Raw genomic sequence first — 20,355 nt, forward strand, 5'->3', positions numbered from 1 at the left:
TTATGAGACAGAGTGTTTCAGCTATTTTACAGAGTAACATGAAAGCAATGTAATGAGTAGTAATTAAGTAACGTACTGCAATACTTTTAAGAAAAGTGTTCTGTGTAATAAGAGTAATAATGACCTTTTTGAGTAACAACTCCAGCAATGGTCATAACAAAGATATCCCCAAAACTTCTACAGACGGACCCAACGCACTGTTGTTGTGTTCACGTTTGGAAGTGTTTATTGTGGTTTCACACATGCAGTGTCTCTCTGTTCAACACCCAATTCACCAACTTTGCAGACGGGCCTCAGCACACACCCTCCTCTCGCTCCGGTCTCTGGCTTCACTTCACAGATCATCACGACCTGTGGCCTCAGCTGGCACCGCCCCCTCAAACTCACTGCACCATCTCTCCCCTGCAGCTGAGCCAGGGACCACACCTCTGCCACAAGTGCCTACTGTGGGATGATTGGCTGCTCCAGGAGAAGTCTAAGTTTCATGGGATCTTGTTCAAGAGTAAGATGAGAAGGCAGAAAGAGACTGACAGACAGATCAAAGTCAAGTCAAGTCAAAGTCAACTTTATTGTCAATTCTGCCACATGTACAGGACATACAGAGAATAGAAACTTCGTTACTCTCAATCCCTAGATAAAATAGAAAATGAACATTTAAATATAAGAGTGATTAAAAATGCAAGTAAAATATTTTAAAGTAAAAAAAATTAAATAAATAAATACAATTTTACATATAACAAGAAAGCTATACAATATACAATATAAGGGTAAATGACATTGAGTGCAAACCAGGCAGAGTAGTGCAAATAGGCAAATAGTGCAAATGGAGATTTAGTAATGTACGGTAAGAGATAGTGTAACAACAAAGTCTTATGAGGTAATGGCAGTCCAATGCTCCACAAAGTGACTGGTAACTGGTGCAGGCCAGTGAGTGAGTCAGAGAGTGTGTGTGTGTGTGTGTGTGTGTGTGTGTGACAGAGTTCAGTGAGACCGTGGAGGAGAGAGGGGAGAGGGGGCAGAATCGGGAGGGAGTTAAGCTTCCTGACAGCCTGATGGATGAAGCTGTCCTTCAGCCTGCTGGTCCTGGCCTGGAGACTCCGCAGTCTCCTCCCCGACGGCAGCAGCTTGAAGAAGCTTTGCATTGGGTGCGTGGGATCAGCCGCTATGCAAAGGGCTTTTTTAGTGAGACGGGTGCTGTAAATGTCCTGGAGGGAGGGGAGAGAGACACCAATGATCCTCTCTGCAGCTCTCACTATGCGTTGGAGGGTTCTATGACAGGATGCATTGCAGGCTCCAAACCACACAGTGATGCAGCTCGACAGGATGCTCTCGATGGTGCCTCTGTAGAAAGTGTGCATGATGGGGGCTGGAGCTCCTGCTCTTCTTAGTTTGCGGAGAAAGAAGAAAGCTGCTGTGATTTCTTGGCCAGTGCTGTGGTGTTGTACGTCCAGATCTTTGCACACACACAAACACACACACATTAATATATTTGCAAATATTATTTTGTTCTATTTATCACAACTTTTCAATTTTTGTATTTCATGTATGAACTGTACATCGTGTAGAGTCTGAGTGGGTAAATTACTCAGGGTAATGTAAACATTGTACACAGGAACTCAAAGCCAGAGGACAAAATAAAACTTTATGTGATTGGCTGGGTATTAAGACCTTGTTGCTGTAGGGTATGTACGTTATTGCAAACCAATATTTTCATAACTTTCCGAGCTTTTTTGCATTGTAAAAGAGTAAAAGTGGTAAAAGAACTTGGACAAGAAAATTGCAACTTCCGTTATGGTTTTGTAAGACCTAACCAGCTTCCTCATTTTGGTTTAGCAGTAACACTAAATAAATGTCAGCTGCAATATTTTAGTCAACTCAGCAACAAATCAGATACTTTTACTTCCTCTCTTTTAGTCGGTTCTCATGTGAGCTCTTTGGTACAGAGCTTCTGTTGCAATCTGGGGAAGAAGTGTCATCTTTTACCTACTGCATATGTTAAAAGAGGCTCCCAAGTAGGACGTGAAGGTGATTTGGGGCTTTAGGAAGAATGGAGACGGCAATGAACAGGACAAGGAATGAGGTCACATACACTCAGAGTAACCCACTGTTTGACATGTCACTCAGCAGGAGTGATCTCTACAGCCTTCAGCCTGATGGTAAGTGCTAAGACAGTGAGTGTTACTTCTTTCATAGAAACTGTGTTGAGATTTGGAAAATAGTTATCTGTAACATTTGTCATGTTAGAATGAACGTGAAGGCCTAAATCCCTGATTGTTTTACTTTTTAATTCCAAACCTTTGGTGCTGTTGTTTCTGAAAATGTGCCTAAACTTATCCATAATCCTTAACTGGCCATCAACAGTCTCTAAAGCTGGAAATGCCAATTAAGAGATATTATTTTCTTCCTGGTAGGTTGTAACTTTTGAATAATCCATATACAAGCTGCTTCTGAAAAAAACCTCACTGGAAACATTATAGTATCATTTAACAAAAAATAATTTTTCAATTTGCTATAGTAACCAAAAATTTCTCGTAAAGTAAGAAACACTGAACCATCGTGAAAACCAATTTAGGCCTCGATGCGACCAAAGAAAAGTTTGGACTGAATAAAAACATGAACAGTGGAGTTAAGTGGCACAGGCTTTATTAGACTTGATGACAAAAACAAAAAAATCAGCTTCCTTAAGTTTTTTACGCCAGCTGCCTGAGCGGGTAAAAAAGCAAACAAACAAAAGCTGCTGTTGACAACAGACAAAACAATATTGAGTTTTTTGTCTTGGAAGAGAGTTTATTAAGACTCCTGAAACAAAAAGGAACGACATAATGGCTTAACTGAATATAGAGCAGTTCAAAGAATAACTTACAGGAAAGTACAAGAGCAAACAAATCATCTAAAAAACAACTGTGGGACTCTGAAAAACACAGAAGTAACCTGAATACTGGCAAGAGGAAAATGATTTGATTCAATTTGAATGAATTCTGGGGACTGCAGTGACAAATGTACGATTCTGTTGCTTCTAGTGCTAGTAAGTAAACTTTATTGTCATCTCTACTATATACAGTACAGGATATAGAGAAACGAGGCGAGGCTCCGGTTCCACTCAGTGCAAAAGACAAACAATAAATATAAGAAGAGAAATAAATATACACTTTAAGACAAAGATAAAAGGATCAATAACAGTTAAAATTTACAATTTACAGTTTGAAAACTGCAACAAAACCCATTTTACACCCACTCTAAATCAAAAATCAGTCTAATGTCATTATCTAATGTTATGATAGGACCGAGACAAAAACTGTGGTATTTTGTAAATATAATAATAAACGCAAATTGTGTAATTGTGTAATTTTATTAGCAGCGTCCTCCTGAAAACAACATTGAGAGTAACATCCTCCTCTCTGCCCCTTAATGCCCTCTGGTCGCTATGGTAACGTGGAAATATTTCTTTCAAAATAAGACACACAACTACAACACGGGAAAAGACCCAGGGAAACCGAGTTAATGATTAAAACCCCAAAAACCATAAATTTCACTCAACTCTCGCAGCCTGGTGACAAATGACTCACAGCCCAGTACCCGCTGATTTAAAGTACTGTCAGTACTACAGTGGCTGTCATTCTTAAACCTGGGACAGAGTGAAATGGCAACCTTTACCAGCAGGTGGTGGCAGTGTTTCATATTTTCTTTCAGTGACAGCAGGTTTGCTCATTAAGAGGTTTTCCTCGATTCAAATTTAAAAAACGAAATAAAGAAAATGACATGAATGAAAATTCACTCAAAACAGCTCCTCATATGCCAACTATGGAAAAGCATCTTATGGTACAATCAACAGAGCTTTTAAAATACTGATGTTTTAAACATGCATAAAAAAAGCAAGCAGCAGGAAACTCGCATCAGGACTACCAAGATGGCGGCGCGCACAGACGCAGCGGCCCGGGGCTCCTACATTTTTGCACTTTTGGTGGTATTGGGTACACTTGGGTTTTAAGGGGTATTTATTATTTTCTTCATTATTTTATTTACGGGTTGTACGGAAGCCCCAAATGCAATTTCATTGTTCTCTGACAATGACAATAAATAAATAAATACTAAATACTAAATTATCTCTTTCTTTCTCTCTTTCTCCTGCTTTTCTCAAACTCAACATTTGTACTCAGTAGTAGTAATTTGAGTACTAAATGCCTGAATACAACCTCCTGCTTTGATGACAGCCTAGAAATAGAAACTGTGTATTATCCTTGGAAGCACTGAAAGCAAAGTGATAAGTTCCTGTATTTGGTTTGTGCAATGTATATACTGGCATTATTTTGTTTATTTATTTATTGCTTGACTGATTTATTTGCAGAACAACTTGAAAACATTTGGTTAAATGTTAGTGATTCACTTGTATATATATGTATATATATGCATATATATATATATGGTTTCTTGCTTTTTGCTTGGTAAATGTAGACAAATATTTGTAATAGCTGAATAAATAGCTGAATTTGTGTGTCCGGAAGTGACAATTTGAAGAAGTAATCTTGGTCCAAGAGATTGATCACATAACCCTGTTTGTGTTTCAGATCTGAAGTCATCCAGGCCCAGGAAACTACGGTGTTTTCATGTCATAGTTATTTACCTCATCCTGCAGACAGTCCTTAATGCTTTTCTTCTTTATAAAGGTACAGCTGCATACCATCTCATCTGTAGAATGAAATAACTTATGAGCAAAGACAGAAATAAACTACATTATTTAAAAGTTCAGTGATGCTACCATATCAACAAACACCATGGCGACAAGGTTCAATTTAGTTTAATTTATACAGCAACAAATCGCAACAACAGTTGCCTCAAAGCACTCGATACTGTAGACCCTACAAACACTTCCAGCACAGTTACTCCTGACACAAAATCTCCTTTTTCTATCTGCACACTACAAAACAACAGATAGAAACACACAGATACTAATCTGCCATCACTTCAATGCACACAGAATCCAAACATTAGAATAAATTTTATTATTCAAATCATTTTTCATTCTCGATCCCTGCTCCATCTCTCTGGACAGCAGACATCTAAATACTTTGTTAATCAGTTATTTAGACTTTATAAATGACACAATGACCATGTTATAAATAAATAATTATAAATAAGCATCTTAATCAAGAATTTTTATATTTGTATTTAATGAGGAGTAATGGTTTATAAGTGATGAAGCACTTACTAATACCTTAGTAAAGCAGGTTAGTAAGTTTAGGGTGACATTATTATTAAGATGTGTTACCCATTAACATACATGGGAAGAAAGTATAGTGAAACATATTTGTTCATTTTCTCTTGGTTCCAGTTTTCACACTGGAGGCTTCACTGGCTCGGCCCAGATCAGAGGGGCAAACGTCCAATGATGTTTCTCATGGTTATGAAAGCTTCCAAACTCTCATACAAAACAACAGTCAAGAAACCAAGAACCTGAGACACCACCTATGGACGCTGGAGAGCCAGGTACTCTTCTCGTGTACATATAATGTGACACGGGGCCAATGACACAATGGATATTGAAGATTGTAGGATTGATCCATGGCTGACTTGATCTTTCCTGTGTTGCTCTGGTAGAGCGGATCAATCACTGCCCCATGTTCTTGGGCAATATGTTGATCCCTAAATTGCCGTTGATGTACTCACTGGCATGTGAGCGTGTGAATGTGACACAAAGAGTTTGGGCATACATAAAGGTGCAATGGGAATGTGTGTTATTTGGTGAATGAGACTTACAGTGGGAAGCGTTTTAAGTGCTGAGCTTATGTAGAAAGGTACTATTTAAGAAGCAGTCCATCACTGAATATACAGCGCATCCGGAAAGTATTCCAAAATGGCCTGTATGGCAGTTTGTCCAGACAGAAGCCAAAATCATGCATGATGATGGGCAGCCGTGCCCCTCTCCACACGCCTGTCTCACACACACAGCGAGCCAACGACAAGTATCATAGTCATAACAACTCTATAACAGAGCTTATCTATGTGCTTTGCTTATAGTGAATCATCTTTATTCTTAATCAAAGATATAAATCAAAGTATAAGTCTGATTAATATGTTAGCTGAGACATGAGCTGGGTAATGAAAATTATTCAGATGTCTGGATTTTTGTGTGCATAGACATGATCCAGCTGCAGCCTCAGTAGATGAGTATCTGTGTGTGGCTGCAGAGATGTGAAAGATAAGAAATGTGCTGCCAGCCCAAAATTATGTTCTGAAAGATTCTGGAAAAGAGAAATGGTACTAAGGGTTGAACAGAGAACCATAAGTCAGATGTGATTTTAATGACAGTTTAATTATGCTTAATACTGATGAGAATATAACCAATACAATGAATGAGAAAATATAATGATGTCATGATTCAAGAAACAACATTTCTTTTGAATCACGTATGTGGAAAAGCCACATAGATAGATGGTAAGATATGGCTGGACATCAGGTAATAAGTTGTTTGTTCCTTTCTCTTCTCTGAGATGAGCGCTTCCAAAGCTTAGATTATATTTATATTATAATACAGCTCGGTAATAAAGGGGTAACAGTAGGGTAACAAGGGGGAAACAAGAGGGTAATAATGTAGTATTTCTAAGTTTTAATATCCAAAGTAATAACCATGTAATGTCCAAGTAATATCGAGGTAGCAACAATGGTTACAGTTGAGTATTATTACCCTGAAATTTATGTAATAGGATAATAAGAAACCCAAAAATTGGGTGTAATAATGTGGAAATAGAGCTAGGTAATAAAGCAGTAATAGAAGGGTAACAAGGACAAAATAAGAGTGTAATAATGTGGTAATTTCTAAGTTATTACCACTCAATTACCAGTGGTAGTTTCTATATAAAAAGCAGGAAACAAAATGCCAAACCGCCTGTTTCCATTTAATAACACATTAATAACCCGTTAAAGCTAACTTAAAGAAGTGTGGTTATTACCTGGAAATATCTCAGGTAGTTTCCATGTAATAAGAAGGAAACAGATGCAAAACCACTTGTTTCTATCTAATAACACATTTATAACTATGTAATAACCTTTTAAAGCACACTTAAAGAATCGTAATGACGACCTGGAAACACCTGTGGCGGTTTCTGTGTAATAAGCAGGAATTTAACACTATGGTCATGATACCTGATTAAAAGAAGCACCAGGAAGTCTGTAATGAACTGGAAACACTTAAACACAAAATGTTAATAATTAAGTTTAAAACAATAACACATATGAATACATATGTGTTATTCTCTGCACAGGAGTGTAGAGGACCCTCCATCATGGCAAAATTTATACATGGATGACAACACATAATATGGTCAATATAGTTAAGGTGGGAAAGAAAGTGGAGCACATTTTTAAAACTGTGATCAGTCGTGGCAAATCATCAAACATCTGCTGACATCTTGGTGAATTGAGTTGTGTAAATCCACAAAGAGCAGTAAACCTAAAAGCAGTAGCCCAGATCAGCTTATCACAGCTTGTACATCAAGAAAATCTACTGGACCCGCAGATGTATTCTAGAAATTCTTGTGAGTTGTGATTCGTTTCTCCACACTGAGCCATTCCAGCTGTCTTTAGGGTTCCCCCATCTGTTGAATCCCACAACGTAGGCAACAGAAAACAGGAATACAGGAAAATAAAAAATATCTCTATCTACTAATATTTTAATATTGCCTTAACATTGCACAAGGCTTAGTCAGCTTTACACAAAAACATCCTCCAAAAAGCAGTTTTTTACTTTCTTGCATTTACACACTACAGGTGTACTTTCTGTGTAGCTGGCCTGTACCACTACACTTGGTGTCTTACACTTCTGTCTTTGGAACGTTTGCCCCCCATTCCTTCTTTCACAGTCTGTCTTTGCAGGTGATTGATGGATGGTGTGCTCATCAAAATAAAGCTAACATTAATCTCAGTGTTATTCCACATTACCTGGACTATATCAATATTCAGATCATACAGAGATTAGTTAAAATATAATATGTGGATGTGCAACCATAGTTTTCCCCAATCGGGAGCTGAGTACTGATTTGTATTTCTATAGATTTGGATGAATGCATTTGTAAATAAGTGTACTCCAATCGCTTTGTGTTTGTGCATGAATTGAACACAAATTCAACAACAATACATGTCAGCCTTCTAAAATCCCTGAGCACTAATCTGAGCAGGAGTACCTTATACACAAAGCTTATTCATCTATAATAATTCCTTTAAAAAAGTGTTTCCATGTTTTTACAGTTTAACATCACAGTCACATATTTTACCAGATTAAAGGCCTGTGTGGCGAGGAAGGTCAGCTGGACAAGCTGAAGACCGACCTGAGCCTGCTCAATACCACCACCCATAACCTGGAAGGCAAACTAACAGTCATCAGCTTGAAGCCAGGTCTGTGCATGTGTTTATGTACACAACAACAGGGTAAAGCAACAACTATCACACAGGGCATTGTCTGATTTCAAGCTTTAGATCCACATCATTGTTGTTTAGACAACACTGAGGTTATTGTACTCTGTCCTACAAGTTTTAGAAATGTGGTGTTTAACCAAGAATTTACTTTAGATTGCACTACGTAGCTAAGACTGTGAGGAATTTAATGAGGAATTTCTAACCAAGATTTATCCTTTAGCATGCACATTAAACAAATATATAGGGTTGCCTTCATTTGTTTGGTAAAATTAGAAACATCCGGACTCAGAGTGATGCCACACAGCTAGTGCTTCTATTGTGATAAATAATTATCGGGTCACTCTAAAAGCTCCTGAAAAGCCTTCAGTTGATCCTGAATGCTACAGCAAGAGTATTAACTGGAACTAGAAAGAGAGACAATATTTCTCTCTTTAATTTGGACTTGAATTTAAAGTCTTCATCTTCACATGCAAAATGAATAACGAGGCCACGCCATAAGAATTTATAGTAAGTTTCTAAAAGTAGAATAGAAGGCAGAGCCTTCAGCTATCAGATCCCTGTATTATGGACCAGCTGCCAGTTTGGATGAGTGAGACAGACACTCTCTGGGCTGTGAGGTCTCTCTCTCGCCTCATCCTCCACCGAGACCCAAGGGCCCCCCACACTCCAGCAGGGGCCCGACAGAGTCAGGGGGGCCAGGTCCTGCCAAGCAGCCGCTGAAAGGGAACCAGTACACAACTGAATACTCAGCCTCTGACATCCAGAACCATCATTGCTCTGCCAGGTGGGGACACCAGCCACTGGCAGGGACTGTGGCGTGGAGAAATAGGCCCCCACACCTGGGGGAGCCTGAGATGTTCTAAAAGAGTTGGATTAGTAAGGAAAACAGGCACACACAAGCATACATGCCCATCCTCATGCACACATATAAACACTCTCACACTTGCCCAACATGGAGACACTCAGAGATGAATGCAGTACACACACACTCACACTCCCCATACACACACTATACTCCCAAGTCCAGACACCAATGCCTCCAGAGGGGCAATCCACTCACAGACCCATGAGATGGGGTAGAGACCACCACACAGCCCTGGTCCATGCAGCAGCAGAGCAGCCCACCAGCCCTGGCTGGAACGCCAGTCCCAGACCCCATGCCTCCCTCCACCAGCTCATATGTGGTGTTGATGCTGGCCTATAGAGCATTTATAGTACACTTTGCAAAGGAGGAATGAAAAAATAGGATGAATGTTTCCTAAGTTGCAAAGCTTTGACAACAGAACAAGCTTGAAACTAATCAATGTGACTGATTGTCCCGGAACAACAATACCTCAGGTGTAATCAGATGCATCATAACACATAGTGTAATAAAATACTTTCTAAAGTTTATCAAGCATAGCAATGTATTTACGTATGTGTTCTCAGGACCCCCAGGTCCTCCAGGCACCAATGGACATCCAGGTAACCGAGGAGAAAAAGGCAGCAAAGGTGAGGTCAAAGTTACAGAAGCTGTAATTGATGTATTTATATTAACAATGTGACATAAATCTGCCAATGTGAAATGTCATATTCAGTAAGTTTAAAGCAGCAGCCAAGGCCAAATGGAACGAGCTGATGACAGAATCATTCAGAAAAGCAGCGTCACATCTGTATTTATTTTTACAGTGTTTAGTCTAAAACCTGCTTTGGTAAAGAACAAGAAAAGTTTCAACTGTAAAAACTTCATTCATTAGAAGATGCTGTGGGGTCGTGTGCAGCAGAATACATTAGCTTTCAGCTGCTGCTCTGGCAATGATCCCAGCATTGATGACGCATCATCTCCTGTCAGATGGATGATGAGACCTGGTTGATGGATGAGCTGCAGCCGTTATTTCACATAGCTTCACAATGTAGTGCACTGACATTTGCTGCATGAAATCTCTATCAGGGCTGGACTTTTACTCACACTGACAAATTAACCAGCTCTAATGCATATATTTCCCAATAGATAAAACTCTGCGTGGCCTCAAGCTCTCTGCTAAAAAAAGTCTTTGATCAAACTTATATTTTATGATAATTACATTTAGTTGGTTTTTTGTGGTTATTTGTTGGCTCTAGACAAGGACACTAAGGACAGATTGTTGATTCACTAACATCTTCATTTTCCCGAGTCCTCACATAATAATTCTCAGTTAATCATCAATTTAATTCATTTTTTTTCTTAATTCATTGCCGTTATCTCAGTGCATTTCATTATGTAAAGACTGTAGAATATTAGAGAAAGATAAAAGATGAAGAAACAGTTTGCATCAGTGTACAGAGAGAAGATGAAGCCTTCTCAGGCAGCTGCTGTGACCAGTTGTGGGGTTAAAGCGTCAATATGTTTCTTTTTTACTGCACTGAAAATTTTAATTAGTGAATCTTATTAAGGATGATTAAAAAGGATGTAAAGCGAGTGCTGTAAAAAGAAGTGTTTTAAGTGTAGTGCACTTATACCCAAGATTTACCTGTTATTGAAGTGCTTCAGACGTCCACAGAGATGAATGAAAAACAAGTTCCGTCACCTAAACACTTAAACCCCCACGGACTGCCATTTGGCTTTTCTCTACCTTTAAAACCCAGAGAGCAGCCAAATGGCTTTTAGCTAAGCTTTAGCTTCAGCCAAGTGGAAGCTAAATTGGCTAGTCATTCATATGTATATTAGGTTGTTACCTGGGAATTCTGGAGGGAGGGGAGTGGGGGTGTGTGATTGAGGGCGTGGGGGAGCTGCTAAAAGCTGTGAACTTCCTTTTGTGTTTCATCTTGATGCATTCTCAATCATCCAGGGAAATAAATCTCCAAAAGTCACCAACTTGGAGTGTTTCAGTTTGCCATCTTAGGGAGAAATCAACACACATGGGTGTATGTCCTTTGTTGCTGAGATTTATTGATAAAAACAGTACAAAAAACCAACCATTTGTACACATATTTACAAATAATAATAAAAAGTGAGTGAGTACAATTCAACATTTTCAGCAATCACTCACAATCCTGGCACTGCCATGGTATCTGTAGTCTGCATTTACCACATGTGTATCTTTTGCAGTGAACACATCGCACAGTGGCATAATTATTCTTGCAGTTGTGTTTAGGGTTGCCAACCGTCCCTTAAAATACGGAATCGTCCCGTATTTCGAAACAAAAGTACACGTCCCGTATTGAGCTAATAAGGGACGCACTTTGTCCCGTAATACAGTGAGAATCAAAAGTAGTCTATAACTTTTAATGGAATTAACACTTTGTTTGAAAACATAATTCCCAGCCCCTCTCCTGCTTTGTGACCAATGAGCTGACAGCACACTTATGACAATTCGAGTATGACAATTCAGATTACCGCTCATCTCATTGGTCGAGGAAAGGTCGCTTACGGAGAAAATACCGGAAGACAACAGATGACCACAACAAGAAGCATGGCCAACAGGGAAACAAACGCCGTCACTGCGGTGCAAGTCTCGGACGACAGTACACCTAAAGCTGGACAGACACTGTGCGATTTTTTCAGTCGCGTTATTCAGCTCCTGCTCAAACTGCACGATTGACTCGCAGGGGTTAGAAGTTGGTAGGTCACGATGCAGGTCTCACACTATACGGCCCGATGCTCTGATGCGACCTGAGTGCTCACACTGTGCCTCCATAACACGAAGGTTATAACAGAAAATCTGTCGCGCTCTCTCTCTCTCCGTCTTACACTCACACAGACACACCACCACCATCAACTTTGCTAAATTGCTAATGAAAAACATGATCAGGCAGCTGTGATTGAGCAGCAGTGTAAATCCAACTGTTTTCACGGTTGTTGTGGTCGTGATAATTTTGTGAGGCCACATCGAAAAGGCTCGGATGAGCTTTCCAAAGTTCTACAAGTTGTGCCTCCATCGCTTGTGTCCAGATCACACGCTGCACAGCCGTGCTGCTCCGTCTTTTTCACGGCGTTTACGTGTTTGCGCGCGAGCAGTGTGAGCGGCTGTGATGAGACCCTCACGAGCGATTGATGATCGGGAGCTGGTCGTGAGGTGTTAATCACTTCTCGTTACCCCACGTATACTACACGATGCACGATGAAGGCCAAAATCGGTCAAAAATCGGCTCAAAATGGGCCAAAAACCGCACAGTGTAAGCCCAGCATTAGAGCAGCAATGTTTGTTCCCCTCAGAGAAAGGGAAGAATGGGAAAAGGAAAACACCTGGCTGGAAAAAGTTAATATGGGCATGTGCAGTGAATATCAGCGCTATGTGGCCAGAAGTGTGATAATATAATTTATTTTGTGTAATAAACAACTGCAAGGATAGATGATTACAACAAATTGATGACTAATACATAAAAGTAATACATAGATGAATAATGATGATGAGTTAAGATGCGTAATCATGGGAACAAGCGGGTTTACAAACAGGAGCAGCTGATTAGCATTAGAAAAGCTGAAATAATACCTCAGCTGAAGCCAATTGTACTAAATGCACTAAATGTGCACTGTTACAAGAATATTTTTCTTTCTATTGTTTTCTATTATTTTAAGTTAAGCAGGACAGAGTTCTTTTAAAGAAAGATTTACTTATATTCTCAAAAGTTAAGCATGACAGGCTTCTGTTTAAGAAAGAGACCTGTTTTACTGTGTTAATGTTGTCATTTTGAGCTAAAAATAAATGGCTAAATGATCATTTGTTTCACATGTGTTCATATCACAAAGAATACACATCTACTTAAATCAAATTCAAGTCAAAGGGTTAAAAAAATAATTTCACACACAAAAAAAGAGCTAGAAAATTCACCACACTGGGAAGGGTGAAGACAACTGGGTCGCCCGGCCCTGGCCACGAGGTGTCCCTTATTTATTTTTCAGGGAGTTGGCAACCCTAGTTGTGTTTGACCTGACACATGGCTCTTTTTCCAGGACTAGGTGTGGAGGGTTGTGTCCGAAGCAACTGTTCTTTTCTTGCCTTCTTCGCAGCTACATGAGAGTGAGCCAACTCTGTTGCAAGCGCCACCAGGAAGTCCACCCGTCTTTCCTTCGTCCCGGTGCATGCTTGATACAGCCAATTTAGCTTCCACTTGGCTGAAGCTAAAGCTTAGCTAAAAGCCTACCAGCCATTTGGCTGCTCTCGGGTTTTATAGGTAGAAAGGTAGAAGCCTGGGGATGCTAGTGTAAAATAGTCACGTTCTGTGCGGTGACAAAGTATTTGACAGCTCCCTGATTTCTTACCTTTTTGTATTTCTGTTGCACTCACTTGTTTCCGATGTTTCAAATCATCACATCATTTTAGACAAAGATAACCTGAGTGAACAGGAAATGCAGGTTTTAAATTGCAATTTCATTTATTGGGAAAAAAGATATCTAAACCTACCGGGACCTATATCAAAATGTAATTGTCTCCAGCCCTGTGCTCATATATTGGTTTCTATTACTTTTACATCTTGATGAAATCTTCCTCCATGTTCATTTCTGAGATTGGTCAAATCTGGAGAAAGAAAGTTGTGATAATAACATACAAAGTACATCGTTACTGACATTTTGGCCCCATTAGCTGATGTGCTTTTGTGGATCTCAATCAGGCACCCCTGTGTCAGGAAGGTCTGGAACCTGCTCTCGGTTTAAAAGGTCGGAGTCTCTGATCCTATACTCAAGAAAAGAAAAAAAACAACCTTTGAATGAACATAAAAAAATGATCATGCAATGAATTTCCACGTGATTCAATTGCTTTATTATAGCAAGGAGACCACAGACAACCATTCACACCTATGGACCATTTAGCATCCTTACCCTAACCCTACTAACTGCATGTACCTAAAGGGCCACAAACGCAGGGACAACATGCAAACATGCACAGAAAGCCCAATTGGTGGATTCGAACTCTTGCTCTGAGGCAACAGTGCTACTCACCAACCTGTCACTCCATACTGTAGAAAAAGTAGGAAAGCTATGATTTCAAGGCTTGAATTTTTTTTACATTTTTGTCCTTGACAGGTTAAGCCACAGTAAACAGCAATAGCATGTACGTGCTGTGTGTTTACTTGCCTCTAATAACCCCAGTGACTTTCCTGTGGTTTGAAATCTCTTGTGATCAAGCGCTAACAGCTTCGCAGTCCTCCAGATGTCGATCATGCATCCTCTGAAGATTTGGTTGCCAGGTTGGCCTCTGATTAAGCCTGAAAAACTACAGAGTTCATTTTTAATGCTATTATGACATCTGAGTGATTTGATGTCAATAATAAACAGGCTTTTACCTTTACAGTTTCACAAGGTGAAAAATAGAATGTCCACAACTCAGCTAATGCTGATTTTGAGAGGAGAGAGGTTGAGGAGAGAATGGGCAGAATTCAGGCTGAAGAAAAGTATTTCTGTTCTGTGTTGATGTAATCCAGCCAAGTCCTTGGAAGTTGTCTTCCTGCAGAAATCAGTGGAAATCCAAATCCTCTTGATTTTGTAATCTAACATGGCAAAAATGAGAAAAACACAAAACCAAACTGTAAGACAACACAGAAGTACATACAAGCATGCGCATCAAATTACAGGAAAAGACCAGAATATCAGGAATCATTATTGCTCAAACTGCAGTTCTTCATGATAATTAGACTTATACTTTGATTACATCTTTCATTAAGAATAAAAATGATTTACTATTAGCAAAAGCACATACAGATAAACTATCATAGCACTTTGCATCACTGTAAACATAAAAGGCTGGATGGTATCACCTCTCTCCAATTTAATATGAGCTAAGCCGGCAAATTCAGACTCTGTCGATCCCACCTTTCTCGACATGCTGTTTCTGAGGTAGAAAGTTGCACAGACAGAGCATTCGTTTTTCAATTTCTAATACCCAACCAATAAGTTACGGTGAAGTTGAATCTCCTGAATAGAGAGACAAGACGAGAGTTCAGCTGTTTGACCAAGTGGAAGTCGCTAACTCCCACTCGATTTTGTGATCGATGTAAACTTAAAAAAAGATATCAGCTCTTTTACTTCTGTGGTGACACTACAGGGTTAATATAACTGATCTAAACACTAATGTCTAGGTACAGTGTATATTTTGCTGAATAAACCATGTTACTAATATCAAGCACAAACTTACTATTTTAAATCGGTTCAACAGAAAACCATGGTGAGGTGACTTTGTTTTCCTGATGTGTAGCATCTGCATAGCTTCTACAGCACAAGTTTCTTCCGTAATACAGTCAACAAAAATAAAAATAGACGTTAAATTTATTAAGTATTTGAAAGATTATTCAGTCATTAACTTTGGCAGTTCATGGATTTTGCAAACTATCATCATATGTTGTGGAAACAACTTGATTATCTAGGAAATAGATTTTTCTACTTTTACGTTGATATAAAATGTGCCAAAATTAGAAAATCGCCTTTAAATGAAATTACTTTTTTAGGGAACAAGTTTGTATTTTTATTTTTCAAAAAACGGAATTTTATAGTTTTTTTTTTTATAGAATAGCTTATAGCATATTGGTATGTAAATATAATAAATAATATAGAAAAACAACACTAAAAATAGTTCACAATAGAAAGAATTAACAAGATATTCCAACTGATCACAACTTCTACAACAACAATACAAGTCCTGTGTAGAACTGCAATGTTCTTTACATTTTCACTTTCTTTTTTATAATCAAAATTTTATGCATTTTATAAAAATATGATGTGGAGTAAAAGTCGGTAATAAAATTGGTTTGTCTTGTGGTCATCTTCTAACTGCACTGGCCGTGTGTGCTTTTTTTCTGCATGCTTGCGTCATCAGATATTATAATCCATCACATACCGGTATGTTTCTTTCCAGGAGACCATGGAGATAACGGCCTTCCAGGACCAAAGGGTGAAAGGGGAGACAAAGGAGAACAAGGAGAGCCAGGTACTGGAAAATGGTAGAGTTTAATATGCCTATACAGTCCACCCTGTGGCAGCTATAGTAAGAGCTGCTCACATTCTCTGAAATCTTATCAAAGTTGCTTCAGTGCATCCTTTACAACCAGCTTCTGTACTGGGGAGACTGGAGATATCATCTCACAGATCAAAGCACGACTGTTGGCGACAATATTTTAGCACCTTGGGAACGAGAATGGGTGCCGGGGCAGACCAGACACCAGACACTCCCACCCAAGGAGTAGGAACGGATGCAGGAGCAGGCTGGGTCATGGCTGCCCTTACCTTGGAGTGGCATCAGCAATGATCTGGCACCCGCTGTCTCTACCTGAGAACCAGGTACTGGAGCGGAAACCAGCAGGGCCCTAACTGATTTGAGACCAGGAAACGCGATTGGCTGAGCCCCAGCCTCCCAAACCTGAGGCACTGGTATGGGTGCAGGGGTAGGCAGGAGCCCAGCTGCCCTCGAAGCAGGAGCTGGTGCCAGCTGGGTCCTAGCCAGTGTCCCCCGAGAAACTAGTACAGCTGCAGGGAATGGGGGGACCTTGGCCACCCTAGGAGCAGGTGTGGGTGCACAACCCATCTCTGCCTTAACTGACTGACTTACACCAATGATCGTTTCAGGCTGTGCTGCTTCATAAACCCTTTCTGAATGAGAAGCATGAGAATTCATCTTTGAGCACAAAAACAGTCTCAGAGAATGCAGGTCATGAATAAATGAATAGTCTGAGGGAGTCTTTCAAAAAGTAGTTTCATATACATAATCCTCATGCACAGTCTTGTATTTAGCCAGTTCAGAAGCACAAATGTATGTTTGAGCTTCTGGAAAAAAACGAGCCGTTTATTGTGGCTGATAATGAACAAGAACAAAACAGAGAAACAAAATTAAACGAAGAGCCAACCATAAAAAAACTAAATACAAAATACCTGAAACACATGGAAAGAATGAGAGGACATGGAGACACGAGGGAGGACAGAAGATTTACAGACTGAGGGAGAGACAATAAATACGCTGAGGGATGACGAGGGAAGTGGAAACAGCTGGAGTGAACAAGATGTGATGAGACAGGGGAAGCAAAACTTAGCACACTGAACACAGGACGAGAGAATGAACAGGAAACACTGAGACTTAAGACATACAGTGGGGCAAAAAAGTATTTAGTCAGCCACCGATTGTGCAAGTTCCCCCACCTAAAATGATGACAGAGGTCAGTAATTTGCACCAGAGGTACACTTCAACTGTGAGAGACAGAATGTGAAAAAAAAATCCATGAATCCACATGGTAGGATTTGTAAAGAATTTATTGGTAAATCAGGGTGGAAAATAAGTATTTGGTCAATAACAAAAATACAACTCAATACTTTGTAACATAACCTTTGTTGGCAATAACAGAGGTCAAACGTTTACTATAGGTCTTCACCAGGTTTGCACACACAGTAGCTGGTATTTTGGCCCATTCCTCCATGCAGATCTTCTCGAGAGCAGTGATGTTTTGGGGCTGTCGCCGAGCAACACGGACTTTAAACTCCCGCCACAGATTTTCTATGGGGTTGAGGTCTGGAGACTGGCTAGGCCACTCCAGGACTTTCAAATGCTTCTTACGGAGCCACTCCTTTGTTGCCCGGGCGGTGTGTTTTGGATCATTGTCATGTTGGAAGACCCAGCCTCGTTTCATCTTCAAAGTTCTCACTGATGGAAGGAGGTTTTGGCTCAAAATCTCACGATACATGGCCCCATTCATTCTGTCCTTAACACGGATCAGTCGTCCTGTCCCCTTGGCAGAAAAACAGCCCCATAGCATGATGTTTCCACCCCCATGCTTCACAGTAGGTATGGTGTTCTTGGGATGCAACTCAGTATTCTTCTTCCTCCAAACACGACGAGTTGAGTTTATACCAAAAAGTTCTACTTTGGTTTCATCTGACCACATGACATTCTCCCAATCCTCTGCTGTATCATCCATGTGCTCTCTGGCAAACTTCAGACGGGCCTGGACATGCACTGGCTTCAGCAGCGGAACACGTCTGGCACTGCGGGATTTGATTCCCTGCCGTTGTAGTGTGTTACTGATGGTGACCTTTGTTACTTTGGTCCCAGCTCTCTGCAGGTCATTCACCAGGTCCCCCCGTGTGGTTCTGGGATCTTTGCTCACCGTTCTCATGATCATTTTGACCCCACGGGATGAGATCTTGCGTGGAGCCCCAGATCGAGGGAGATTATCAGTGGTCTTGTATGTCTTCCATTTTCTGATGATTGCTCCCACAGTTGATTTTTTCACACCAAGCTGCTTGCCTATTGTAGATTCACTCTTCCCAGTCTGGTGCAGGTCTACAATACTTTTCCTGGTGTCCTTCGAAAGCTCTTTGGTCTTGGCCATGGCGGAGTTTGGAGTCTGACTGTTTGAGGCTGTGGACAGGTGTCTTTTATACAGATGATGAGTTCAAACAGGTGCCATTCATACAGGTAACGAGTGGGGGACAGAAAAGCTTCTTACAGAAGACGTTACAGGTCTGTGAGAGCCAGAGATTTTCCTGGTTTGAGGTGACCAAATACTTATTTTCCACCCTGATTTACGAATAAATTCTTTACAAATCCTACCATGTGGATTCATGGATTTTTTTTTCACATTCTGTCTCTCACAGTTGAAGTGTACCTCTGGTGCAAATTACTGACCTCTGTCATCATTTTAAGTGGGGGAACTTGCACAATCGGTGGCTGACTAAATACTTTTTTGCCCCACTGTACAGCCGGATACAGCAATGGAGATAAACAAGCAGGGTGTCATGCGGCGGCTGTGTGAAGGCAAGAGAGGACCCAAAATGCACGGCTCTAGACACACGGGGATGAACTCAAAGGCAGGTCTTTATTAACAGGAACATAAGAAGTCAACTATACTGGGAGCAACTAAAGCTGAGGCGCTGGGAAGACACGGTAAATGCACACAACCTAGAGGGACGACGCAACACGGAACAAAGGGACACTTTGACATAAATACACAGAAGGTAATGAGGGAAGTGGGAACACACGGGGAACGCAGCTGAGGACAATTACTCGTGACAGAGCGGGGAGGACACGAACCTGAAAATACTGACACCAAGATGTGGACCTTGAACACAACACAGTACACAGAGAGAGAGGCAGAGAACAAGGATGAATACACGAGGGGATGAGGAGAACACAGAACACAAAGGACGGGAACACGGTACCAGAACAAACACCACAATAACAGCATGGACACAGGGGGGATCCAAATACCAAACCAAACAATCCAATGAACATAAGGAACAAAATACAAAACCACAGGAAAACTAAGAACACTGGGTCAAAATGACCCAGGACCATGACACAAGGAGGCAAACGATGAGACACAAGGAGAGCAACAGCATGTCTACACACACACAAAGTCTAGACATTAGAATTATTTTTATTACTCAAACTGCATATCTCATTCAGCATGTTAATTAGACATATTCAATTCAATACTTTATTGTCCCACAAGGGGAAGCAATAAGAATAAACAAAACAATGATAAAAAGCCACAAGACAGTTATTTGCCATTAAGGAGACGGGTTGCAGTTGGGATAAAAGAAACCTGGAGTCTCTTGTTCTTCCTCACAGGTTCTCTAAAACGACGGCCAGAGTCAAACTCACTTCAAACAATTTATAATAAAAAGAGCCTTCCTTCCTCTTCCTTATATCTTTGACTATAGCTTCAATTTGCACACATGAACTTTGTTTAGCACTCTGTATCACTTTAAACTTAAAAGGCCAGATGTCTTTTTACCCTCTCAGACTTAATAAGAGGCGAGCAGGGAGGGCTTCATTCTCTCAGTCCAACCTTTCTCGACTGGAAGGCAGCCTTCACCTTCCACTTCTTCTCTGGCTCCTCTGTGAGCTCTCGGTATTCCTCGAGCTTCTCACATTCCTTCTTCCTGGTGTTGCTACCACTTGGTATCACTACATCGATCCCTACAGCCTTCTTCCTCTACTTGTTCTTCCGATTCAGCTGACTCCTCAGGATGTTTCTTACGCTCTGCAGGTATTTTGTGGTTGA

The 20,355-nt window shown here is 40.4% G+C and overlaps 1 protein-coding gene across 1 annotated transcript in view; it reads left to right on the forward strand.

Annotated features, from left to right (window-relative positions):
- Positions 1 to 1,270: 1,270 nt before the first annotated feature.
- The window catches only part of marco (macrophage receptor with collagenous structure), a 28,980-nt gene continuing 9,895 nt past the window's right edge, over positions 1,271 to 20,355 (forward strand). The window contains exons 1-7 of the mRNA XM_082507972.1: positions 1,271 to 1,441; positions 1,915 to 2,156; positions 4,566 to 4,664; positions 5,330 to 5,484; positions 8,271 to 8,388; positions 9,838 to 9,900; positions 16,218 to 16,289. Of these exons, the coding sequence (XP_082364098.1) occupies positions 2,048 to 2,156; positions 4,566 to 4,664; positions 5,330 to 5,484; positions 8,271 to 8,388; positions 9,838 to 9,900; positions 16,218 to 16,289 (616 nt within the window). The 5' untranslated portion in view covers positions 1,271 to 1,441; positions 1,915 to 2,047. The remainder of the gene's footprint in view (positions 1,442 to 1,914; positions 2,157 to 4,565; positions 4,665 to 5,329; positions 5,485 to 8,270; positions 8,389 to 9,837; positions 9,901 to 16,217; positions 16,290 to 20,355) is intronic.

The sequence above is a fragment of the Aulonocara stuartgranti genome, assembly GCF_965226115.1.
Source record: "Aulonocara stuartgranti genome assembly, chromosome: 16".
Taxonomy (NCBI): Eukaryota; Metazoa; Chordata; class Actinopteri; order Cichliformes; family Cichlidae; genus Aulonocara; species Aulonocara stuartgranti.